The 27925-nt window shown below is 30.9% G+C and overlaps 2 protein-coding genes across 5 annotated transcripts in view; one reads left to right on the forward strand and one right to left on the reverse strand.

Annotated features, from left to right (window-relative positions):
* The window catches only part of LOC143078722 (CD109 antigen-like), a 356264-nt gene that overhangs the window by 197774 nt on the left and 130565 nt on the right, over positions 1-27925 (reverse strand). The gene's annotated exons all lie outside the window — the stretch shown is intronic.
* LOC143078721 (FMRFamide receptor-like) lies at positions 1145-25958 on the forward strand. Its single transcript, XM_076253650.1, has 2 exons — positions 1145-1170; positions 24185-25958. Exon 2 carries the CDS (start codon positions 24785-24787, stop codon positions 25901-25903), a length of 1119 nt encoding a protein of 372 aa, XP_076109765.1. The 5' UTR covers positions 1145-1170; positions 24185-24784; the 3' UTR covers positions 25904-25958.

A 27925-nucleotide genomic window follows, 5' to 3' on the forward strand; every position in this document is an offset into this window, starting at 1 on the left:
GATCCCCCTCCCCCCAAAAAAAAACCCCAACCCCCACACACACACTTTTTAGAGGGGTTCGTGTTGCTAAGTCTTTAGTTTTCTATTTGTCTTGTGTACTATTGTTTGTTTGTCTCTTTTAGCCATGGCTTTGTCATTTTATTTTCCATCTATTCGTTTGTAGGTCCCTCTGGTATCTTTCGCCCCTCTTTTGAGCATACGAGAAAAATCGAGATGGACGATTTGTAGTTGCCCAATCATCTTTTCTCTTGAATGTAATGAATAATATTTCTCCATGGGCTTATTTTAATGATAATAATTACTTGCTGCAATTGATGTTCAGATGGACAATGTCCTTGATGTATAGTGATATTGTTATTTTCTTATGCATTACAAAAGAATAAAAAGTTAATTTGCTGGGACGAGACTAACGCCGCCGCTTTTAGCCAAGTTCCGTTTCGGCGATAAAAGTTATTTCTATAACTATTGTTTCCGTGTTTCCATATTGTAGTACGTAGCAGAAAAAGTTGTCACGTGATGTCGGGCACTATGTAAATCTTAGATTCTCTTCTTTTAAGTTCATTATGTTGAACTACTAAAACGTTTGACTTTTAACCAAACATGTCTAATAATTCTAAATCAATATTAAATGGGAACCTTATTCATTAGCTATTCTTAATATCCTGCTTTCTTCTTCGATTATCTGTCCTCGGCAGTCGAAAAGCAATAAGTAACAAGCTTTAGTATTTGCATTGCAATTTTTACTTCAGTTTTAATTGGGTATACCAATAACTATCATTGCAAATGAGAATATTGAATAGGTTTCAAAAGAACTCAGATTTGGAAATAACGTTGTCATACTTGATTCATACGTAAGTTGCAATAAAAACTATTTGCCTCACTTGTAATGGGTTTTTATATTCAATTACATCAACTTGCAAGGTAAAAAAACAATTTGGAGTGACAATTAATTTATTCAATTCAATATCTTTATACCTTGTAAGATCGGTAGCAGTGCAGAAGGAATACAGAAAACATATAAACGGATAACGCATTTTGATTGGATATTCTATATTTAAGAACAACCCACAAAGTAAACGTAAACAATCAATTGGAATTGATATAAGAAGATAATCATGAACCGTTCTTCTATTTACTCTGGAATGACAGATTTCTTTATTCAAATCTAAGGTAAGATAATTATTCCTTGTACTTAATATCCAACAAAAACATTTTATTATTATTATTTTAAATAATACCAATCATCATTTTATTGATTGGAAAAAAAAACTATATCAAATATTTTTTTTTATTGAGACCAAACTAAACTAAAGAAATGGCAAATATCTAATGGCAAAAAGTTGTTTGTGTCTAAACCAAACACGAGTTCTAATAAATGGTTTTCAAAAAGTTTTTAAAAGCTACATAATTATTTGCGAGAAATAAGTAAAAAAAAACAAACCTGGAAATATGACCAGCAGTTGAACATGAAATGCTATATACATTTGATTTTTTTCTGTTTCAAAAGTAAGATTTTCCAAAAATAAAAAGATCAAGTGAATGATGTCTTCAGTGTTTTCCCATTACATACAACTCAATTAAACAAAACTTTATATGTTATATGGAAATTGGTTTTAATATTAATAGAATAACTAATCGAAGAATTCAAATAGAAAAAGTTGAATTTTTTTCGATATTTGAATTCATTAATTAGTTATTCTTTTTATTGCATTGGCAAATGGCTTTTTTTTAAAGAAATTAATGTGAAACATGCAAGGAACTATATCTTTTTTCTACGCATTAAAAATTTGTTTTTATCCGCCGTTATCGACGTCTTGACAACGTCTATTGTTGTATGACGTCAGAGAGTGAAATAACCACGTTTATTTCACATGTGAATTATCGGTTTTTATTCAACTGGGAAATCAATGTAATTCATTGCAACCAATGTAATAAACTTCTTTATTCTTAATTTTTGTGTTCTCATTCCTACAGAAAAACGAGTATATTTATTTGTATTCTGTTCATTTCGTTCTGTGAAAGGATTGTAATTGTATTTGACATTGAAAGTAAGTGTATATTAAAAGGCGGTTACGTTTGCACCATTCCTGTTATCAACACGATATTTCGGAATGTGTCCTACGTCTATATACAGTGTGTTAATGGTTTGTTCACATTCTCTTAATGTGTATTATACTGATTCACGAGGCTCTGTGTATACCCAATCACTTCAGAGAAAATTCCTTTAAGAAAGACAATGCTTCATAAACTTTTAAATATTTTGGCACCTTTTCGCAAAATGTCTATATAGTAATCTAACTTATTTAGTTCCACTATAGCGAACGACTTTCAGTTTAACTAGCTTAACTTGAACTTGCAGTTATTTTAAGTCTTTTCTGTATTCTAGATTTAATTTATGTTTTTGTTATTTTGTTAAAAACAGTAAGTTTCTTCCTATGCGCTTACCAATAAATGTTTGTTTCTATAAACACATTTTTCTATCTTACTTCGGGGTTTTTTTTTTCATGCATGCACTCGTTTAGGTTCAGTTCTGATTAAATTATGTTATGGTGTAGGTATTCCGTATGGATTGAAAACTGCATGGGGTCTAAATCACAGACCTACATTGGATATCAATATATTAAACAAATAAAATCAATAGCTATGTGCAAACAATTTCAGCATGATTGTCAAATCTTAAGAGCATTGATTGTACTTAACCATCTGTGATCCTTTATCAACAGTTGAGACAATGTTGTATGCTACTGTAAGTTTTGCATGGATTCAGTGTCCAAGTCAAAGACTAATCTTATTGGAACTATAACGGTTTGTCTGAATACCTGAATGCTGCATTACCATTTGTACTTGTAAAACTCGGCCAAGCAGGTTTTTCTTGGAAAGAGAAGGGATTAGTCCAGGCAATTGTCGTATTTTGTTTAAGCTTGATGCATGAAATAATTGGAGAAACCATATCCAACAATAATCAATCATTTAAAAGAGGGAGCAAACCACATACATTAATTCAGTTTAAGTATTGTCCATTTACAATTCCGTTAAATGTCTAGTAAATGATTCGTTACATCTCGCTGAACGAATACCAGCCATGTGAAAGAGATAGTTCTATGCAACGCTTCATTTCAAAGGTCATTTCGGAGGTCAAAAGTTCTTCTGAGTTAGAAAATCGTTTATCAGTTTCAATTAAAATGTTTAGTTCATAGCATTGTTGAGAAAGAACCAGATTCCAACTTCAAAATCTAACAGTTATGCTTTAACCCATTCAATCAATTATTCTTATCCAACATCTTTTGTAACGTTCATTTTGATTGGGTAACGTCATCAAGTTTTATAGCATCAGTTCACAATTGATGCTTTGGAAACGTTCGCGCAAGCATAGACAACGTATGACAGAATGAATCATTTGACGTTGCTTTTTGCCACTTTCAATAGAATTATTTCCTAATTCTGCCCCCTTAAACAAGGTTTTTTCAGGTAGTATTAAAGCCATGCATTTCCCTTATTGGCCGCCACTAAAATTTCTGACCATACCCATTAATTTGTATGCTTTGGAAGTCAAAGTGTCTACAAGAAAGTATTTATAAAATGAAGACAGATACTTTTAATATCCTATGATTCACTAATATGACAATGAACCAAAAATAGGGTAATGCCACTTCTTAAACACGCATACAATAAACCAGTGTGAAATAGAGTCTACTAATTGAAAATGTCAAAATCGAGTATAAAGTACGAAACTTTAACGCAATCTTAAGCTTCTTAAAAAATCATTATTTACATCATTAATATCAATATCGATACCAATTACAAAAGCAGAAAAGCTGTTAAGTTGTCAGAGATTGCAAAGTCAACGACTTTAACTCAGCCAACACGTTATCAATCGGAACTAAACTATGTTGTTGTTGAAATTCGATGATTGCGGAAGAAATAAGACAACATTAAACTGGAGTCTCTAATCGCTGTCTTTACAATAAATCAATTTAATTTTGACTAACAAACGGTCTTCGTGATCTACAAATATTACCAGATATAAGTTCAGTGTTTGGAAGATAAATGACGAATGAGAAGAAAATTGTATATCATTTTTGTAAAATTTACTGTCTGATTGTTGATAATAGGTTAAAAATAGCCAACTGTATAGAAAATTGCATGAAATCTTTATCTGTACCGTAAATGGCACTAAATAGTGATAGCAATTAAAGAACATTTTTTCTCCTGCTCAATGTCATTGTCTTGGCATAATACCGAAGGCTATATTGACCGGACGTTACTATTATCGGAAGTTATTTTGAAACTTAACCTTCCCATGGATATTCTGTTTCACTTTCATGTTCCTGCTATATCACCAGTGGCCATGTTGATCGGCTAGCAGTATATAAAATCGGATGTTATTTTGAAACTTGACGCCCTCGTTATGACGGAGGAAACATCTTGTATACAACTGAGGTTTAATATATTTTATTCAAATTTTACAGCTAACGTTTGATGAACAAAATATTAAAAGCAACTTGAAAAGACAAAACAAAATTATCAAAAGAGAAATGATCAAAAGTAAAGTGATCTCTTAATACTTCGAATCATCATAAATACGATAAAACACGAGAAGTTGGAGGTCCATTCGTTTGATGTGTTTGAGCTTTCGATTTTGCCATTAGATTAAGATATTCCTTTTTGAATTTTCATCGAGAGTTCAGTATTTTTTGTGATTTTACTTTTTGGATAATATGAACACTGAATATGTATACTAGGGAAAAGAGATACAAGATGTCCTTTTATCCTTTTATCAGTTCTGTTTAAAGCTGTCAACATTGATGTGTTATTTATAGAATCTGATCTTACCACATTCAAATGAAATCCAATATAACTTCCCCTTTGTAGTCTATCAAACTTTTTTTTATTTTCAAAAACAAGGACGCCATTGTTACCATCCGGCAAATATGACACAGAAATTAAAAATTATAGGTCAAACTACTGATTGATTGATTGATTGATTGATTGATTGATTGATTGATTGATTGATTGATTGATTGATTGGTTGATGATTGCTTGACGCCACATCAGCGAATTATGGAAACGACGTGGAATTGATCCCTAATTGCAAAGGAATCAAGTGACTATTTGTGTTAAATAAAATCGATCACGAAAAAACAAAATCAAGTATAGAAGTATCAAAAGTAGTATTTTTCTTCGAAGTCGCCTAATCTTTGTAGTTGAGGTTGGTGCATATTTTAGTATCAAGTATCGGGTTTTTGAGTGATTTTGACTACGCGAACACTTGAGTACTGTTACTAGTCAGCACTTGAACTAACACCCACGAGCCAGGGACAGTGATCGATTTGAGTCTAGGGCATTAGTTTCAACGCTGGGAACAATACTTTAACAGACCAAATGTTATAGTTAGCTTCTAAATATTCGGCTTTGAGCGTTCCTTGAAAATGTAAATCCAGAAAAGCTTTAGGAACGCATGGACTTTATAAAAGTGTTGTTTTCATTTTTGTCATAGAACCATGATGGCAAATTTATTTTACTGCTGAAAACTGATAGAAATGTTGTTGGCAAAAGATGCTTGGGGTATTATCAACTTATCCTTGAATTTTTATTATTTGGTAAATAGACTGAACATTTTATTCGACTGAAAACATTTTGAATGTCATATTTAGGACAAAAGTCTATAGAAGGGGCAGTTATAACCAAGTGAACCAAAACGGTAAAGACAGAACTGCTGTCATATAAAAATTTAATCATGATAAGCAGATCAATGGGCACATAAATGGCTGTGCGCTGAGATCAGTATTGTTATCATAATCAATAAACAGTTTTGAAATGTAGCCCAACAGGTTACTAGTAACTGTTATTTGCCATAATGTTTTAGCAAACAAACGGACCATTAATACAATTATTTTTCGTCTAATAACAGATACTGTTTTTTAAATCTTGACAGAATGATATAAAACAAAAAGTTTGAATCCCCAGGATTTGTGAATTGGGGAATTGTAAAAAAGTATCAATAACGAAGTTCAAGAGCAATAAATAAAACACCCAGATATTCCAAAAAAATGCCAAATTTTAAGTGACTCACATTTTATTAACAATATAATTTCATAATATCAATATAAACCACAACTCCTATCCATTCAATCAATATTTCTTTTTCTTTGATACTACGAACAAAATAAATAGTATTTCGAACAGCGGTATACTACTGTTGCCTTTTTTTTTTTACATCAAAGCATCATATTGTCAATATTATATTTTTCTTTCAAGCTATCAAACACAATGTTTTGTTTTCCAGTCGTAAAACCGCTACTTGTTCTGCGTTATTATTTCATTATTTTAACAACTTCTGATTTATAAAACACATCTGCATTGCTAGTCTTCACAGTTAAAGCTATTAATTTCAAACTATTTCAATCAATGGAATATTATTCAGGAAACTGCTTCAGAGATTTTCAACGAAACATTACACAGACCTAACCGGCTTTCCATCAATCAAAAGAGCTTAACCACCAATACTTCTCTTAATCTTTCAGTCGTATCAACGAGTGTCAATCAAAGCTTTGATTCAGGTAGTGTTTGTTTCAGTAATGTATTCTACTGCACGAAAAACAATAATGTGTAAGAAGTCGGAAATCTTAAAGTAAACGTATATTAATACAGGTATACTGTATTGAAAAAATATTAACACATAGTGATGAACATTGAAAGTATGTTGATAGGTTTCCATTCTTATTAAAAAATAAGTGCAAAAATGTATTATTGATAAATATCAGTCAAATATTTAAAAAGAAATCATGATAATATTTCAACCCTGAATGCTCTACACTGCAGTGCATATATTAAAACAATAATGGATAAGAAATCCAGAAATCTTAAAGCAAACGTATAATATTAATACACGTCTACTCTCTTGAAATAATATTTACACTTAGTGGTAAACTTTGCAAGTATTTTGATAGGTTTCCCTTCTTTTTAAAAATAAAAATGAAAGAGCAAAAATGTATTTTGATATGAGTCAAATATTTAAAAAAAAAATACTGATAATATTTCAACCCTGACTGCTCTACATTGTAGTGCATATATTAAAACAATAATGGGTAAGAATCCAAAAATATTAAATTAAACGTATATTAATACACGTCTACTCGCTGGAAATAATATTTACACATAGTTGTGAATATTGAAAGTACAAAATAGAAGTGCAAAAATGTATTATTGATAAATATCATTCATATCTGAAAATATAGATATAAAGAAAATCTAGATAATATTTCAAACCTAACTGCTCTACATTGAGTGCATATATCAAATTAGACCTTCTCAATTGTTTCTTCCTTTTTACCTCATAAACAGTTTCAATAACTATAACTAAGAGATTTTGATTATACTAACTCATGCTAAGTGAGGGCAATAAGCATATTGATATTTTTCAGTAAACATATAAATTTGAAAGAAAAATATAAAACCGAGGGAATTATAGCAAGTCTAATAAAATTTTGCATTTAATGTGCTTTGGCAGTGAAACGAATTTAAAAATACCTTAAATGGTAATGATATGTGTACTAATAAAGTAAACTATCTCAAACAAAAACTTATATACTTTCATATTTACATATAATGATCAATGATTTCGGTCGCACTGTTGAAATACTACAATTAAAGTGCTAAACGTTTGCATGGTATGTTGACAGTGCATCTGCCCATGTCATTTTGTTCCTCACAATCATTATACATACAATCTATCATCTTTTTACGCAGACAGTCACTAATGTGATATCAAGTGTAAATAGCTATACAAATGGGCGGATAAAGTTGTACATACAGAAGAACAAAATTATAACAAATATGAGGAAGTACAACATACCACACACACTGACAACCTTTCAAAACAAACATAAACCAATACGATCAATATGGTTCAGACAGCCTGATTTAATAATAATAAAAAAGGCCACGATTGCGTAGTTATTTCAGTATTAAGTGATCACAAGCCTCCCTCTTACGTAGATCATATGTAATTAAATCAAATTTAGCAGCATGATGAATACCGATATGTGTCTATTGGAACCATGCCTCTTTCGACTATTAGATTTTAATGTTTTGTAATCCTTATTACGCTTTATATTGCTTATGTTTTGTCATTTGATTTTGCCATTTCATTAGGGACTTTCCGTTTTGAATTTTCCTCGGAGTTTAGTATTTTTGTGATTTTACTTTTTTTGTAGCTTGTTGTATTATCATAATTTTGGCGCCAATCAATTGAAATATAAGGTATAATATATAAAAAAATCAATTTACGACTCATAATTCTATCAAACACACAATGCGATTGTTATATATTTTTTTGGTTATAAACTTTTGTCTCTGTGTTTGAAGTATTTTGTATGGCACTGTAATGCAAATCTGTAGGATTGATGATTATTGTCGAAGCAATATTCTAGTCTTAAGTCGTACTTAATAGTTATCAAAAGTACCAGGATTATAATTTTATACGCCAGACGCGCGTTTCGTCTACATAAGACTCATCAGTGACGCTCAGATCAAAATAGTTAAAAAGCCAAACAAATACAAAGTTGAAGAGCATTGAAGATCCAAAATTCCAAAAAGTTGTGCCAAATACGGCTAAGGTAATCTACTCCTGGGGTAAGAAAATCCTTAGTTTTTCGAAAAATTCACATTATTTTTTTTAAAAGCATTATGAAATTATCAGTGAGTTTTACTAACGTCTTTAAATTGGCAGAAGTCTCAACCTGGACCTTTAATTGAAAGGTCACGAAACATCGGCACTTATGCAAGACCAATTTTCTTCTAGGCATTTTATATTATAATGTTATATTATAGTTCGTTTCTGTGTGTGTTACATTTTAATGTTGTGTTTCTGTTGTGTCGTAGTTTTCGTATATTTGATGCGTTTCCCTCAGGTTTAGTTTGTAACTCGGATTTGTTACGTACATTTTAAATCTCCAACATTTCTTTGAATGTAACAAACATTTTGATCTTTTGGCGTTTCTTTCAAAACTGTAATCACTATTATACTACAATGTTTTGAACGTAAAAGCAATAAACATAAAATTGAGAAAGGAAATGGGGAATGTGTCAAAGCGACAACAACAAAACCATAGAGCAGACAACAGCTGAAGACCACCAATGAGTCTTCAATGTAGCGAGAAACTCCCGCATATTTATTGGTTGTTTATTTGATTTTGGGTTTTAGTAGGTATCATGTTAAAAAGGAACACATAACGGCAAAACAAAACAGTTAAAGAACCGGTTCCCTGTTTACATGTGGATGCAAAGTATGCATGGATTTAATTTCAATTGAAGGTGATCCCTAACACATTCACGAAAAATTAATTTGGCTCGTTTAATTTTCATAAAATTTTAACAAAGTATTTACTTTGATCCTTTAACAAAAATATAAAAAAAATCAAAAATTTTAAACCAACGGTTTTCTCAGAAAAGTTACACTGGTTATATAGCAGTTTGACAAACACCAATTTGATCATTGAGAAGCTTAATATTACCTCTACAACTCAACGTAATTAAAACGTTTAGCTGACTTTACAGAGTTATCTCCCTGTGGTGTTAGGTACCACCTTAAAGGTTCGTGAGTACTTTTATGGTATTTTTTAAGATTAATTGTTTTTTATCTGTCTGGATTCTATGATTTCTGTCGTAATTTTGCAATCCTGGTAATATTTGAAATATTTAACATGCATAACACATTATAGCTTCCTAGAATTCCCACACTTCAAGGGATCTTGGGAATACAAAACACTTACAAATCGTTATCTTACGACCAATATTGAATTAAGCAAATGACATTCCAATTCATAACCATGGTTCTATTAAATACTACGAGCGATTGGAAATCAATTGAGATCTATTTATATGTCTTTTTTTCATTCTTTTTTATCATTTTAGTTTTCGCAAATTGTTTCGTTTATACTTCAAAATCTCATTCACTTTGTGAACTAGAGATACAAGACATTCCTTCGCCATTACAACAACAAGTGCAATTATCAAGGGTAACATAAAATCGGTGTTTCTACTGGAAACAATATCACCAACAAGATTAGCAAATGGTTACCAAAAACATTATACATTCCATTATACATTTCATTGTAAAAGCATTTGTAATTAACGGTCTGACGGTTTTCTTATTGTAATTCGTAAAATTAAATAAAAAAAAAAAATCTAACAAATGTTTTCTTCTATCGAGCATTCCGAATCATATAAATTCTTACAGGAGCACACGTTCCAGTCCAAAGTAAGTGTTTGACAGCTATAAAGCTGGAACATGACGATTATTTTGATCACGTTTTAATTGTACAATCTCTTTCTGAATTTAGTAGGCGTTCAATACAATTCAATTAAATAAATGATTGGTTTGAAATCTGTGTTACGTTTTCCTATTTGAAGAAGTTCTTAAAAGTTAGCTGAGAATAAAGTTATATATTCGATAATTAAAAGTATACATGGTTGTGCATTAGAGACCCCAAAACAAAGTCGTGCGAATTATATTATGATTTGTTTGTTTGGAGGGATGATGCTTTTATCTAAGTTTATATCGTTGTGTATCCCCATAGCGAAAACCATCTCCAACCAATTAACAAGCCATCTCCCATCAACATATCATATATAAATATAACGTTTCTTCTTGAATTGGTTAAGTTGTCAAGAGTTGCTCTCAAAGTGAACAAGATTACGAAAACTGTTCTTTTCTGTTGACAAGGTTATCAGTGCAGTGATATTACTGAACTCCACCGACCAGAACGAAAAGTCATGATTCTAAAAATGGAGAATGCTTTTATGCTATTATGTCAGAAAGCTCTCATATTCGTCCGTTCAGTTACATTAGTCTCTAGGTTGTTTTGTAGTAACATTCAGTTCGTTTATTTTTTATTCGTTTAAGCATTTTTAAATGTGACATTTTTTAAGTTCTAACCTCGCAATTATACACCAGTATCCTGTTTTGTTACATTTTTACCGGAATGCTACTTCAAAATATCTATTTTGAACAATTCGAATGAAAAACTTGATTAAATTCAAACTGTTTAACTGGAAGTAACTATTTATTATGTTCGTTTATTTCGTTTGTTTGTCGATGAAAGAATATGGCAGAATAAGTATACAATATTGCTTTTTGCGGAAGAATATGGGTCAAACACGAACATTATGAGGTATTATAACAATTAATTGCATCTTACATATTCAATACTAGAAAAGATTTGCAAAATAGTTCCAGATATCTATTCATATGAAGTTATTAGATTACCGATACTGTCGGTGGTAATTCTTTCAAATCAACTTAACCTGTTCTGATCTTCTCTGATACATATTTTAGGATTCTAATTTCCTGCCTTATAATTGTTTCTGTACTTTGGTTTCCGCATAATTGCATTTATATTTAATGATAAATTGGAAAATGCTTAGACGTACAAGACGTCGTGAAAATAACTCAATGCGCTAGAAAGTTCAACGGTAACAATGGCCAGACAAGCTAGAATAACTAAAATCAACAACAACTTCACAAACAAAACAAAAAAAAATATTGGACACATGACTTTACAAAAGTTGAATACTATGAATCTATTATACACACACTCTAGCAGTACAACATTCTGTTGCAATAAAAAGTAAAATCACACAAATATTTTACGATGAAAATTCAAAACAGAGTCCCTAACCAAATGGCAAATCCAAAATTTCAAACACATCAAACGAATGGATAATAACTGTCATGTTCCTGACTTGCTAAAGACATTTTCTTATGTAGAAATAAAGGAAGGAGAAAAATAAAACCTCAGTACAAACTAAAAAGGCACAATAATACAAACTGTAAGTAGACTTTAAATACAATAGATAAAAAAGCTTTTCAACAGCTGTATGAACAAAACAGACAACAATTCACAGCAACAATTCACAGTAATAGTTAACCAGTTAGAAGTTTATTTTAGAAACACAATAGTAAGACAAGATTGAACTAAAGTAATTCGCATAAATAATCCGAACAAACAAAACATACAACAAAGAATGAAACGAAGACAAGTGAAGATAGAACAATAACCTTTCAATAGTTATCAAAGGTACCAGGATTATAATCTAGTGCGCCAGACGCGCGTTTCGTCTACACAAGACTCATCAGTGACGCTCACATCAAAATATTATAAAGCCAAACACTTACAAAGTTGAAGAGCATTGAGGATCCAAAATTCCAAAAAGTTGTGCCAAATACGGCTAAGGTAATCTATGCCTGGAAAAAGACAATCCTTTAGTTTTTCGAAAAATTAAAAGTTTTGTAAACAGGAAATTTATAAAAATGACACATTATTGATATTCATGTCAACACCGAAGTGTTGACTACTGGGCTGGTGATACCCTCGGGGACGAACCGTCCACCAGCAGTGGCATCGTCTTTCAAGTCTGGAAACAAAGTCAAACGTTGTACATTTTTGTTTAAAGTACAACATTCAACTTATTCAGCTTAATCAGCAACAACACTGCACATTATATACAATAAAATTCGCCGGACAAGCTTCATAAAAATAACTTCAATAATAACAAATGACTATGAAAGTTAAACATACAAATATTCTACGTCAAAGCCCTGACTAGGAAAACAACACGACAAAACATTTGTGTAAGGTAAAGTAAACAGGAATAATAGCCGGACAAGGCAAAATATATCATTGAACTTTTATTTATGGATGGAATTTCAGAATAATATGCTTGAAGGCTTTTACAGTTTTAATCATCAAGAAAAGAATCTCTAAAATTTGCAACCTAATCAATTTTCCTACCAACAAATAATGTCTGACGAAGGACTGGAAGTATTTGCTCACGGTAACAGTGTAAATTAACGACCTCTAATTTGTAATCACCTTGGAAAAAGAGAGTAATTTTCAAAATTATAGATCGACTTTTCATTTTTTAAGAACCCTAATTTTTAATTGCACCTTTAAATTTTCTAGTGTCCTTGTGTTCCATAACGTTTACGTTCATAAATACGAGAATTTGATTTCGTTAGGTCTTGTGGACTTCAAATGGTTATTCACCTCTGAAGAACATTTCTGAAAGTTTCACATAATTGTGAGCAAGTAGGCGACATGTTAAATAATCAATTGAAGAATAATATATAACATTATCTGTAATACAAATGGACGATAATTTCTAATTCAATTTTGTCTTAAAAATTCTAATATCAAAATGATTATTAAAGTGCATCATTCAAATAGAAGTTTATAATACATTGAAACTTTTAATAATTTGTATTTACACTAAAAGCTGGAAATAATAATTAATAACCATCGCTTTCAGAGAAAATGACGTCAAGCGGACTATAATATGATTTACAAAATAAAAAATTTGTAAAATTGTACCACTTTACTCAATGATGTAGAGGAACAGTAGTTTAAAGATGTTCAAATCTTGTAAATCCATTCCGAACCAGATGTAAAACAATAACTTACAGTGAATGTATTATTCGACTTTAAAAGAAGCGCGATGGATTTTGCCATTGATTAGGCTTTCCGTTTGAATTTTCAACGGAGTTCGGTATTTTTTATATTATTTTTTTACAGTATAATCATCTTTTACCTTGGAACATTATACATATTGCAAATCTATGCTTTTTATATTTCTCAAAAGGTAAACGGGAAACACTCGGTATGTCGCTAGATAGTTGGTATAAAGACATTGTCTCGGTCAGCCAATTCAAGGATCTTTATAAATAAAGGGAATAGTAATATACCGCTGTTCAATAACGATAATTCCATTTAGCAAAAAACAAATCCGGGTAACAAACTAAATGTTAATTTCTGTGTCATTTGTTCTCTTGTGGAGAGTTGTCTCATTGGTAATCCTATCACATCTTCTTTTGTTTTATATACAATCGAGGGAAACACATTAACTATAACTATTAAACTTTTTTAAAGAAGTGTTTGTGTCAGTTAAACAACTCAGTTAATGATGTCCGTGAAATGTGAGCTTTCATGAGCGTAATTTATGAATAGAAATATGGTAACGACCTACGATTGGTATAAAAAAAAATACAAAACTTGAAAGAAGTACCCTTTTATTTGAAAAATACACAAGTGTAAAAGTTCCCCGACGTATAGATTCTTGGTTTTTCTTGGTTTCATTGTCGATGTATGTGAAAGAAGGTAGGTAGTAAAACAATCTATAAAACTAAGTAAACATTTAGAGAAGAGCAAAATAATAAACAAAACTCATCAATTGTGGTACATAAAAGCTATTCACATTTTCATTTTAGCAAATCTAACTTCCAAAAAAACTTTAATGGACTATCGAGAATAAAGATTTCAAAATCACGACTATTATAATATTATTGGTTCTTACATTTGATAATGGAAGGAAATAACAGTAAGTCAGTCTAACTTTTCCCGGAGAGGAGATAATTTCAAAAACAAACTTTAAGCAGACACTTTGCCTTCTAAAACAAATTTATCACTTGACATTTTGTCGGAAGTTTCATAGACATAATTCTGCTAGTCAAAACTTCATATCTCGTTTACAAATCATTTATTCTTTCTATTGACAATCTTCTTATACTAAACAAACAACACTTTATGGGTTTCATGTTCTTAGTGATAAATGGCTTAATAAAATAGGACTTCAAATTACAAGAAAGATCAGCCTTGAACATAGTGTTTATAATATACTCTGCGTTCGTTTTAATTTCATTTATTACAGTATTCCTAACACTTGATGGAGTACCTTTTATAAACTAATTAAAGACTAAGAACAGTTTTCACCGCGGTCACTCATGAAAATAAGAAGTAAATAAGACTTGAAATGAAAGCAAAATCAATGGATAACGGCGATATTAGAAAATATGATTGATAATCTTGTTATCAAAATCAGAGCAAATATGATGTGATGTATATATTTTAATCCTACAGCAGAATTTCGTGATGACAATACTGTTATATAGTACATTCTAAAAATGAGAGATCGATTCTTAAGTTAAAATCTAATTGTGGCTCAAATCACCGATGAATCTGATCAATTCAGCAATTTACGAAATAGGACTGCATATCGTTTCATAAATGAAGTCTCCAAAATGCACTGTAAAACAAAAAAAGTTTTCTTATAGCTCGATTTTTGTTGATTCATTTTACCTTATCTAACTTTTCACACTAATCATGTATTCACAAAAACGTGATCAATCTACTTAAATGTTTATTTACGAAGAATTGGTGATTTCTCCATAAAATTTGGAATGAATAATCTTCATATTGTATCATGTACATAGCATGTTTAAAGACAATAACAATCAAAACCAATGAGTAAACTAAACTCACAAAATCAAAGGACATTTACATCAACAGTTATAAATAATAAATAAGAAACAACACGAACTCCATTAAAAACCGGGAGTGAAATCAGGTGCTCCGGAAGAGTAAGCATTTTCTGCACCGTATACGGCACCGGTCGTGTTATTTCTTTGTTCAGTTTGGTAATGATGGAAGGTTATTATGACTGAGGAAGAATATCAGATATGATTTCTGACACACTTTTTTCATAATGGCCAATCAGCTCATGATGGTGACCGTAAAATTTCTTGAGTGATGACCTAAATTTGATTGATTCATAGCTGTCTAAGCAACTTTTGAGAAAGCAATATTTCTCGTTCAACAAAATTAACGTACTTTGAGCTAGCTCTAGAGTAACGTATCAATTGAGACACATATACTCCATATGCTGGTGCCGCTGGGATGTTGTTACATAGACATGAAAAGTTGACTATAGGAAAATTAAAATCATCGCGTTTGTCATAAATTTTGGTCTTCAACCTACCATCAGTACTCATTTCGAGATAAAGGTCTAAATATGAAGCAGATTTATCTGTGTCGGTAGTATCTTTCATTTCAAGTTCACTTGGATATACTAAATGTAAGTGATCACTGAATCTATTATTATTACAGTACATCATCAATATATCGAAAGGTAAAATTAAAAGACTGGGCTAATTTCTTTTCTCCTTTCTGTACAAGCCCTTGGATAAATTCTGCTTCATAGGAATACAAAAACAAATCTGCAAGTAGAGGAGCACAATTGGTACACATTTGGATTCCAATAGTCTGTTGGAATTCAACAAACATGTTGTCAATTAAAGTCCGGCATGGCAGTAATATCCTCTTCGGTGTATTTTTTCCTTGACTCTGTATGATTTTTCACAAAGTAAGCTGAATTTCTGCCCAAAACTAGATATTTAAAACGTCTAGTCTGTAAATTAATTGAGAGACTGAACCCGATTTAAATTCAATTGTTTAGACTTTTGACAGCTGTTGAGTTCAATTGATTGATTGATTGTTGGTTGCTTAACGTCAAGTGGTAAATATTTCATGCATATTCAGGACGAGAACAAATTAACAATAAACACAATAGGTAGGTTGTTATAATAGAGGATGATGGTCGGGAAAATTGGACTGCCACTGGAAATTGAGGGTATATTGGATAGAGACAGAAATTTTGCCTTGCAAAAGGCAACTTACGGACCCCTCAGAGAGTTGTTGCAAGGCTTCTTAACGTGAAAAGAGCGTGGCACTCTCTTTAGATGAGGCATCGGATTAAACGTCCCCATTCTGATCGGAATTGACTGGAAATGTTGAGTTCCAAAAGGTAGTTTTAGTTCAAAATTGGCTAACTAGTGATCGTGTTAATTGCAATACATTATGTTTATAATGTTTTATTTTATTAACGTTAACCTTTATATGCCAATTAGAAACGATCAAAGACGTTTTATGATACATACTAAAAATCAAATTTCCCTATCTCCGGTAATTGCGACCTTAAAATCATGTAGAGTCTTTATACTCAAAACAGTATTTCGTGTGAACATGCATTAAAAATTTAGAAAAAAAGTGTTTATGTGTTTTTTCCTCTAACTTATGACATAAGGTTTGATAAAAACACTGAAATACACAGTTTAAAGGTGAAACGGTAACATATCCTTCACCATATGGATGACAGCAGCCTTTTTATAATTTTAATCATTTTTTGATATTGACACAGAAACCATAGTTATCTGAAATATTTTCAAAGGAATGTGAATATGTATGATGACCGTCTTCTGAAGTATATCGTCATACGCATAAGGTTACGATGGTAGCTGTTATCAAATAGTCCGTTTGTATATATGTTTTTGTAGTAGTAAAGTGTTTGTTATACCTATTTTTTCTCTTGTGGTTGATATGCTTCACTCTGTTTTGGTTTTTATAACCTGGATGTGTTTCAGTTAAATCAATTAAATACTATTAAACAGCGGTAGACTAATGTTGCCGTTCTAGCGATTAACTGCCTTATAACAGGTTGTCATTGCACATCTTTCAAAAATACATTGTTAGCTTGTTCAGCATATGCACAGTTTTCATATATAATTACTTTTTATAAGGGTACAAACACGATCAAACCAGTTCCCGGAAATGTAATACCATTCAACCGAAATATATAGGGCTTTTCTGCCTATCTTAATGTAAAACAAATGTGACCTCTCAAGTTTAAAGACTGATCCATTGTCAATATGGAATTTAACAATACGTTAAAAAATAACTATGACTTAAATTGTGGGTCCAGTGTCTTCTTAATTCGTTAAGATACCAACTTCGTCTTTCCTAATTCTGTTCTATTTCCTTTGAAATTGGTCCAAAAATATTTCATACAGAGTTAAATAACATGAATTATGACTAATGAAAATAAAACAGGATAATGAGATATTTCATTCCAAAATTATATTGTATCATAACACCTGATTTTAGCATTTTTCAGTGAAATCTTACAATAGTGTACTTTATTTTAATCGAGCTGCTTATATTTTGCAGCACATATGGATTCTGAGGAGAGAAAAAATGTAAGCCCTTCCCTGTCCTTTGTTCGATAGACTGTACAATAAATCGAAATGCACAATGAATGATTAATAATAATTTTCGTCATACATCTTAAAACCCAAGTTAACAAGGGTCATTAAATAAAGAAAAAAACACCATGAATCTAAAGTGAGAACGTTTTACGCCAAATAGCCACTATAAATTGGGTTATACGATATGTCATGGGATAGTAAATTAACTTTGGCATTTGTTCTTCATAACCACAATTGGGAAAGATAAATACCATTGTATGGTTGTCTGATAAATAATCTTATTTCGTCCATTTCTCATTTCCAAATTGACTGCGTTTGCTTAATTTCAACGTATCCCTTAATGCTATTTGTATGATTTGATAGATCAATAATTTCTCATTCATGAAAACTTTCAGCATTAACTCATGATGGATTTTGTTTTACAAAATTAAGCTTAATAGATATTCTGATTTGATACATATTCGTAACTGTCTTTGATACTTAATTTTTGTTTTACAAATGCTAAGAATTTCTTCTGTCGTCTGTCTTCTGTCACAGAAAAAAATCTGTTTTCTCAACATGTTATTCACAAAAAAATAAAAACATTCGAATTTTGAAACTTTATGATTGTTTTCGGCTTCCGAGTTGTAAAGTTTAACAAAACAAGAATGTGTCCAAAGTACACGGATGCCCCACTTGCACTATTATTTTACATGTTCAATAGACCGTGAAATTGGGTAAAAAATCTAATTTGGCATTAAATTAGAAAGATCACACCATAGGGAACATGTGTACTAAGTTTCAAGTTGATTGGACTACAACTTCATCAAAAACTACCTTGACCAAAAACTTTAACCTGAAACACACACTTTAATTTTCTATGTTCAGTGGTCCGTCAAATTGGGGTCACAAATTTAACTTGGCTGTAAAATTAAAAAGATCATATCATAAGGGACATGTGTACTAAGTTTCAAGTTGATTCGACTTCAGCTTCATCAAAAACTACCTTGACCAAAAACTTTAACCTGAAACTTACACTTTAACTTTCTATGTTCAGTGGACCGTGAAATTGGGGTAAAAAATTTAACTTGGCTGTAAAATTAGAAAGATCATATCATAAGGAACATGTGTACTAAGTTTCAAGTTGATTCGACTTCAGCTTCATCAAAAACTACCTTAACCAAAAACTTTAACCTGAAACTCACACTTTCATTTTCTATGTTCAGTGGACCGTAAAATTGGGGTCAAAAGTTTAATTTGGTTGTAAAATTAGAAAGATCATATCATAAGGAACATGTGTACTAAGTTTCAAGTTGATTGGACTTCAGCTTCATCAAAAACTACCTTGACCAAAAACTTTAACCTGAAGCGGGACGAACGAACAGACGAACGAACGGACGGACGGACAGACGGACGGACGGACGAATGGACGGACAGACCAGAAAACATAATGCCCCCCTACTATCGAAGGTGGGGCATAAAAAAAGAAATAAACATCTATAAGGAAGTTATCTTTCCAAAGGATGTCGTCATTACAACAAATATCATATGATCAAAGAAATGATATTACTAAAATTATATGATTGTACAGTTGTAAAGGATATAAGGAAACTTATCCTGAGTTGCCACCATGCTTCTTATTGTTAATATACAGACAGGAAGAATCGTGCAATTATAGCATTGGTATTTGATTTGTTTCTATGAAGAAATTTCACATCTCTATATTCCTTTAGTTTTTTTGTTCTCATATTGTCTCTTTTATCAAATTGTCTCAAATTGTCTCTGTTTTGTTTTCACGGTGACGTACTTCAGAGTGATGATTTCCATTCCCGTTTAATAGCACAAAATATTTTCTAGTTAAAAAAAACTTGGGTTATATTTCTCTGAAACGCTGGAATTGTTGTAAATTGTTTTTTTTTTTTTTTTTTTTTTTCTCTGCAAGCACTCGCGAAAAGTCTGTCAAATATTTTCAAATGAAACCTTAAGATAGAAGATCAGCCTGATCCAAGAAAATTTTGGGTCGTCGTGGAACCAAATGAGATAATGACATACTAATGTTATACTCAGTGGAATTTGCTTTCATGTAGAGTGGCAGACGTATTAGCAATTCGTCGTTTCAGAATCTAATGCATCCTGGGTAATATTTTCAAAAGTGCACAACAAAACGTCGTGATTGGTTAAAAATGTCATAAACAATAGAAATTCAACAAATCAAGTGACGTTATTTTCATTTTGGGATACGAACAATGAAATTACCCATGATTCTTTAGATTCTGAATCGGCCAATTTGATTATTGAACTACCTGCATATTAAATAACTGTATAAGAAAATCGATAAGCGTGCGGATTGTTTCCTCAAGAATCTCTCAAGTGATGTAAAAATAAAGCAATGTGGTATAATTGCAATTGAGATCAAACGTCATTTTGATTTAAACAACGGCAACATAGTATACCGCTGTTCGAAATTCATAAATCAATTGAGAAAAAAATAAATTCCGAGTTACAAACTTAAACTGAGGGAAACACAACAAATATAAGAGGAAAACAACGACACTACAGAAACACTAAATTGCAATACACACAAAAACGAACTATAATATAACAAAGACAATTTTTCTGACTTAGTACAGGACATTTCAAGAAAAAATGGTGGGTTGAACCTTGTATAAGAAAGTTAATAAATAGTATTGATAACAGCATTCTGATTGTTTCCCAATGAATATCTCAAGTGATGTAAAAATAAAGCAATGTGATATCATTGCAATTGAGATCAAACATCTTGTTTATTTCAAAAGGGTTCAAAAGATTATAATTTTTTTTATTCCCGTAGAGTCAATTAAAAGTTGTTCATTCCAAATCGTTCAATAGCAAGATAAAGGAACAAAGCTTTCTATATGTCTAAGGTCCAAACAGTACTTTTCACAGATGTTTTACTGTAAATTTATGTAACACCCAGATACATTGTAGTTATTTTGCCATTTCATAACTTTGTATGGACCTAATCAGGAAAACTAATTACAAAAATATGTCCAACTGTAAATCTAAATAAATAATCTATCTTAGTCTTAGTTGCTTATTTTCAATCTATTTTCATGAATCTTTGTAAAACAGTGATTTTTCAACAAGAATGGAATTTGTTAATACGGATTCCTCGATTAAGGTAAAGAAAACAATTGTTCGGTTGATTTGAATCTTCAAGGTAGATCATATAATTTGAACATTACTTTTGCCTCCAATTTCAACAAACTAGATGATCAATGCATAAAAAGTGCTGTTAAAGTTAAAAGTGTTATATATTTTCTTCTTCCGTTTTACGGTTTTTTTTTATGTAATATGTACCCACACCAAAATTTTATATCTGTATGTGTCTTCATATTGATACTTTACAAATATTTTTAAAATCAGTTTACAATATCCCCTCAAATTAACTTTGAAACACTGAACATTTGAGAAAAGTCAACCCAAACTTATTTCTAAGCTTTCTATGATCATTTTGATGCATATGTTAAGATGTTTTATGTAATGATAAACTCTATTTAGTATATACATCTTAAGTCTGTTCTACTATACATTTTGAGTTAAGATTCGGGGAACTATTTATAATAACTCTCCTGGTGCAAACGTGTTAGCGGAAACTGACCCGATCTTATTTCAACCAATACCTGATAAGAAATATATATCTCTATAACTTACAAAACCTTTCATATAGTGATGAAAGAAGTAATCTAATTCTGCTTTGATTTTTCCTTATGTGTTATATCCTGTTTTGTTAAGGAGGTAAAGAATATTTAAAATCTCAATAGTACAACTAATGTGTTTACAGATAAAATCAAATTGCTTTGCTCAACAAGGAGTAGCATATAAAAGCTATTTTTTTATTAAAAAAAAATAACTTTGCAAACAGCATCAAACGATAGTTGAAAAGTATTGTTAAACTTAACAGAACAATAAAACAAATGTGTAATTTCATTAATAATAGTTGGCCATTAAAATCTGGGAAAAAATATGAACTTTGAAACATTCAGTTTTCATACTGATTACTTTTTGATACCAGTATTGCTAAAACGCAAGATGTCAAGTGTTATTAACTTAGAAAGACGGTAAAACACTGAACATTAGCACTAATGAGATTTTAAAACCAATTAAATCAAAATGGAAGTGATTAAATAAGATTATTGTTTGCATGAAATATTGTCAAAATAAACTACAGGAAAACTAATATAGCTTGGGAAACACTTGCTATGGTGTTATTGTAACGTAAACAAATTTTATCATCATTGTATTATGAATCCTTAATGTTTATTACTAGTAGTAATGAGCAAACAAATGTATCATTATAATATAATTTTGCCAACGGGTCGACTCTCCGAAATAACCATAGAGCCAACATCCTCCTTATAGTCAACTTATGAGTTTTAAATTGCCTCTTGGTATCATCCGCTTTTTAAAAAAGTTTCTATTGAAACAGTAAAACATAAAGAATGTAGTTTTAGTCGTAATTTTGAAAACTTTTTTGACTGATGGTTAGTTGTTGTGTCCAACTCTATATGTGAGAGGTTTAACTAGTTTTAAAACCAGATTTAATTAATCCACCACTGTTTACATCAGAAAATGCCTGTACCATGTCAGAATGCGAAAGTTGTTGTCCATTTATTTCATGTGTTTGAGCTATTGATTTTGCAATTTGGTTAGGGACTTTCCGTTTTGAATTTTCTAGGAATTCAGTATATTTGTGATTCAAGTTTTTACTTTAGTTTCGGTTCTGTTATACTAATTTGAAGTAATATGATCATGTAGCCAATATAAAAATAATCGTTTCCAATTTATATTCATCAATTTAAATATTCTTGTCATCTGTAATAGTTAAATATGTCTCACAGATTTGCTATTTTCGTGACACGTTTTCTGCGAATTCAATTATGCGAAGCTACAAAATGTCAGGTTCCTCAACTAGTTTCAATCCTTCAAAATTGATTTTGTTAATAAAAATCACTTAATCCAGTAAATAATTCCGTTTTTAGAAGAAGAAATCATTTTTGAACATAATGAATTACGCAATATTTTGTGGTGAACATAGAAGTTAGTAACTGAGTAGGTATAAATTAAAACTTAACTTTGTAATTATAATTCTTCATTAATTCTTCAGCATTTGATATTAGAGATTATACATTTTATTAATCTCGGTTTTCCATCAATAAAAAATTAGAAGACCCAAAGCGCATTTTTCAACACATGCACTATTCTACTTGTATTTCAAAAGAATGTGATTATTACTTAAAGTATAACTTCAATAACCCACATAGTATTAAACGTTTGATCATAGTTTAAGTTCATATGGTAACAAAAGGCATCTAGTAACATCCCTGTAGGCGTGCTAAATATTTAAGAAATATATTGAAACATAAATCTCATTTTGACTGATTTATAATTTGTAATTTTGAAACCAGTGGGTAACTGTATGAGAACCGACCTATATGCAAAATAAAGAATTCATGAAATTTACATATTTTGTAATATAACGAATCTAAAAAAAAGTACATTTTACCAAACATTTATGTACTTCCCGTTTTATTCTTCATTAAAGTGTTAGAAATGTTTGCCGAAATAAAGGCAACAGGAGTATACCGCTGTTCTATAGTCATCGATAAAATGCAGCGAAAACAAATTCAGGACAGGAACCAAAACCGAAGAACACACGAGAACAATAAAAGGAAAACAACAGAGCAACAGGAACACTGAACTGCTACAAAAACAAACGCCAACATACATAAACACAGAATAAAAACAAAAACAGAAAGCTATATCATTTTATGGAAGCATCATTAACTTTATCTTGTAGTTACGACTTTTAATTGTTAATATAGGAATGTTTGAAAACATAGATTCCATTCTAACATAATCGGTTTTGAATACTGATATTTATCTTTTTGTCATTTTCATATGAAAATGCCAGTTTGATTTTTGACTTATAACTTTGAATATCCATTTAGTGTATTTCGCCTCTCTTCAACATATAGAAAACAACAGTTAGAACTGATTGAGCACATACCTCAATTATTTTTCAGCCAACTATCTATTGTGAACTTTCATTTTCTAAGAAACATCATTCCTGCTTAACTTTAAAATTAAAGGGTATTAAATAAACTCTCAGGATTAAACAACAATATGAAATGATAACATGAGAAATATCAAAGAGAGGCGAAAGACACCAAAGCAAAATTCTAATACGTTGTAAATACAAAATAGAATTCAATTTAAAATTTAAAAAAATGTATTTGTGAAATAGATTCTTGAAAAAATGTGCAATCAATACTTTTTTTTCTTTTTCAGGTAAACTGTATTTAGCTGGAGCATTTGTAGTATACAGCTAAAAGAGATTAATGGATTGATACTTGTTCAAAATATACATAGTGGGTTCTAGAGTTGTTGTGTGTTTGCCTTTATATCATGAATACGTTAACGAATGAAGGCTAAAACAATAGTAAACAAACGAAATATCTAATATTTTCGTTCTACATTTAACCGTTTATAACTTTTAATAAATTTCAACTTTACTTCCAAAGTTTTGTGTACATGACGCCTTGATATATGGATTTAATTTCAATAGGCAATTGAAATATGTTTTTTAGGAAATAGACATATCAGTCCAAAATCAACGCTTGAAAAATCAACGTTAGCATCAATTACTCATACCACAGTTCGAATATTCAAAGACATTTTTTTTAATAAATCATGTGGAACTACTATGATTGACTTCTAAATGTTACAAAATTGCTCATTGTGTGACCGAACTGTATTGCAATCGTAAACAAAGCATATAGTCACAAAAGAGACAAGTGAATTTGATTTATCTGCGACCATTTCAGAGGTTATCCTGGCTTTCATCTCAAAGATTACATTTAATTAAGATTCCAAGGAAATTCCTTAATCATGGAACACGTTCAGAATTGCACTGTGATTTCATCAATGAATGCATCAACTGACAATTCAACTTTTATAGAATTAGCAATGAAAATAGCAAAGATGCAGCACCTGTTATATGGAGTAATCGTACCAATGGTTTGTGCCTTTGGGTTTGTTGGTAATATTCTAAACGTTATAGTATTTACAAAAAAGAAAAGCAACAAGACGTTAGATGATGTTGAATACTGCACAACTATATGCCTGGTGGCTTTGGCAATATCCGATATGATGTTTTGCCTGACAACTTTCCCAAATGCGTTTCTCTTACAACGACATCTGTATCAGAGGTCAGAGTTCATGCTTTACTACAGGATGTATAGTATCACTGTCATAAGCACATTTATAATGAGTAGTACAATGATGACAGTACTGACTGCATTTATGCGTTACCTTGCAATATGTCATCCGTTTCGCTCAAGACAATTCATTACAATAAAGTCAACAATAACCGCCATTGTGATTGCATATCTGATATCATTTGCATTCAACATACCATACATATGGCGTTACCGAACGGAAAATTACTGTGTCAATATAGATGATCTAGTAACTATCGAAGATGGAACTTTATTTTTCAAAACTAAATTTGTTTATGTCTACAAAATACTTTGGGCTATATGCGGAAACTTCATTCCATTGATAGTGCTGTTGTATTGCAACATCCGGTTGATCAAAGCATTACATTTGAGTAAACAACTTCGCTTACTGCATAGTCGTGACGACACTTCCTGTCTGTCTGCGCACAGACGAATAAATATTACCCTGATCACGATCATCATACTGTTCTTTATACTCGTGGCTCCATCAGAAATTACAAAATTTATATTTTACATCATGAAAGAACATACAACAGATTATTACACATACAGAGTAGTTTCGGACGTCACGAATACACTACAGTCTATCAATTTCTCGGTCAACTTTATTCTTTACTACGTGATTATTGCTCCATTCCGTAAAACCCTCCATGAATTCGTGTGTGCATTTAAAAAACCAAAACGTAACACAATGACACGTGATCGTTCTTCAAATAGCGGGAAACAAACCGTTGTATTGTTATCTATTAGAGATCCAAACAAGTTGTAAGAACTATATAATTCGTTTTGTTATATGTCATAAATAAAAAAAATATTTCAAGGCATTTTGGTTGTTCAACTTCATCGAAGATTCTTCATAAAAACAACTGTCTGATATTCAGCTGCAGCACAAAGTCCTTCATGAAACATTTGTTATAAAACTTTTATATTTTTTTGGAAGCAAGACAGTTGTTTTTTGGAATAACTATCATCAGGTCAAAATTCCTGCTCATCACATTCGTGCTGTATTTGGTGGCCTTTTTAACTTTTTTTGGATTCGAGCGTCACTGATGGGTCTATTATAGACGAAACGCGCGTCTGGCGTAAATACAGTTTAATCCTGGTTTCTATGATGAGTTTATTAGCTTGAGATATTTTAATTTCTGTTCAAAATTAACTAGAGTAAAGATTATATCTATTCTGCATCATGTTTGTAATGTAATAAGGGTATGACACGTTTTTTACTTTGAAATTTTGCAAAAGCATTTGACTAAGCATAAATTAAAGCATGTCTAGTAAAAACAAATATGCTACTTTATATTCCAGTTTGAAATGGACTGAGTAATAAAAGTCAGTGATTTAATAGCATATCTGATTTCAATTAAGTAATCTGTTTGAACTGATCTTTTCTCTCATAGCGTAATTTTATCTGTTAGGTCGACGTGCAAGTATTGTCTGCAGTGATGTGTCAGATAAAATATTGTTCATACCTAAAAATACTTCAACAAATGAGTAAAAAATATTATGTTTAGCATTTGTGGGAAGCCATTCAACTTGAAAAACTTGTTGTTTATGGTACCATCGGGGTTTTTATGTTCACAAATATCACAAATGCTCGTCAAATAATTTTGTAACGCTAATCTAACTCATTGCATCTTGATTTTGTTATCTTATTTGTGTTAATGTTGTTTTATATTATTACTATTAAAATGCTTATTTATAGATTGGAACACGACAAAAAAAATATGTTCATTTCATTCCATCTCATTTTGAAAGGAACAATACTGACTCCTTCACCGATTCAACAAAGCTGCAATCATCAAAATGCGCTTCTTTTAAGTCGACAACAAATTTGTTGATTTTAATGGATTCATATTTCAGCAGACAGCCGGTATTTCAATTCTATTCTGCGTTACTTCTGATCGATTTGCTTGCGTACGCGTATAAAGCAAAATTCATATAGATTCTTTTTAAAAATAACCAGGTGCTCCGCAGGGCGCAGCTTTATACGACCGCAGAGGTCGAACCCTGAACAGTTAGGGCAAGTATGGACAAAACATTCAAGCGTGATACAGCTCTGAATTTGGATTGTGATCAAATTTTTGACATTACATGGTTTTTTTTACACAAAACAAATGTCAAGATCTTTCAAATCAATTAAAGATTTCTTCTTCAAACTTATTTAAATCTAAAATTAAATAGTTGACACAGCATAGGTTTCTGACACAGAATGAATGTGGTCTAATGAACTTAAAAAATTTTTTTTGCCTTTGAACAATTCACTATGCTGTTGAATATTAATCCTCTAAAAAAAATGTTGAAGAAATTTTCTTTTTATTTATGAAATCTGAAATGAGAAAAATTTATCCCCCCCCCCCCATTTTTTTTTCACATCCCCGTTTCCCTTTTTCCAAAACTGATATCAATTCAAATTTCTAATGGAGTTTGCAACAATAACTACTCTTTTAAATACATCATAAAATATTAAAATGTAAAATAAAGTGCTTGTTATCACTGAATGGTAAAGATTGGTTGGTAGTAAAAGAGAATATACATTGTTTATTGTATAAAACAATAAAAAAAAACTTCATCAGCAACATTTAATATTGGCAAATTTCCAATGAAGTTATTTATATAAAGTTATTGGCAAATTAAAATAGAAAATGACATCATAGTCATGTCTGGCAAATGTCCAACATACATTATCTAAAAACATTTTAGATAAGATAAGGAAAAAAAGCTTTATCAGCAACATTTTATATTGGCAAATTTCCAATGAAGTTATTTACATAAAGTTATTGGCAAATAAAAA

This window comes from Mytilus galloprovincialis, chromosome 6 (assembly GCF_965363235.1).
Source record: "Mytilus galloprovincialis chromosome 6, xbMytGall1.hap1.1, whole genome shotgun sequence".
In the NCBI taxonomy this organism is placed as follows: Eukaryota; Metazoa; Mollusca; class Bivalvia; order Mytilida; family Mytilidae; genus Mytilus; species Mytilus galloprovincialis.

Excerpts from the sequence above, each read along its gene's own strand:
- LOC143078721 (XM_076253650.1), top strand. The coding sequence starts at position 24,785 with ATGGAACACGTTCAGAATTGCACTGTGATTTCATCAATGAATGCATCA.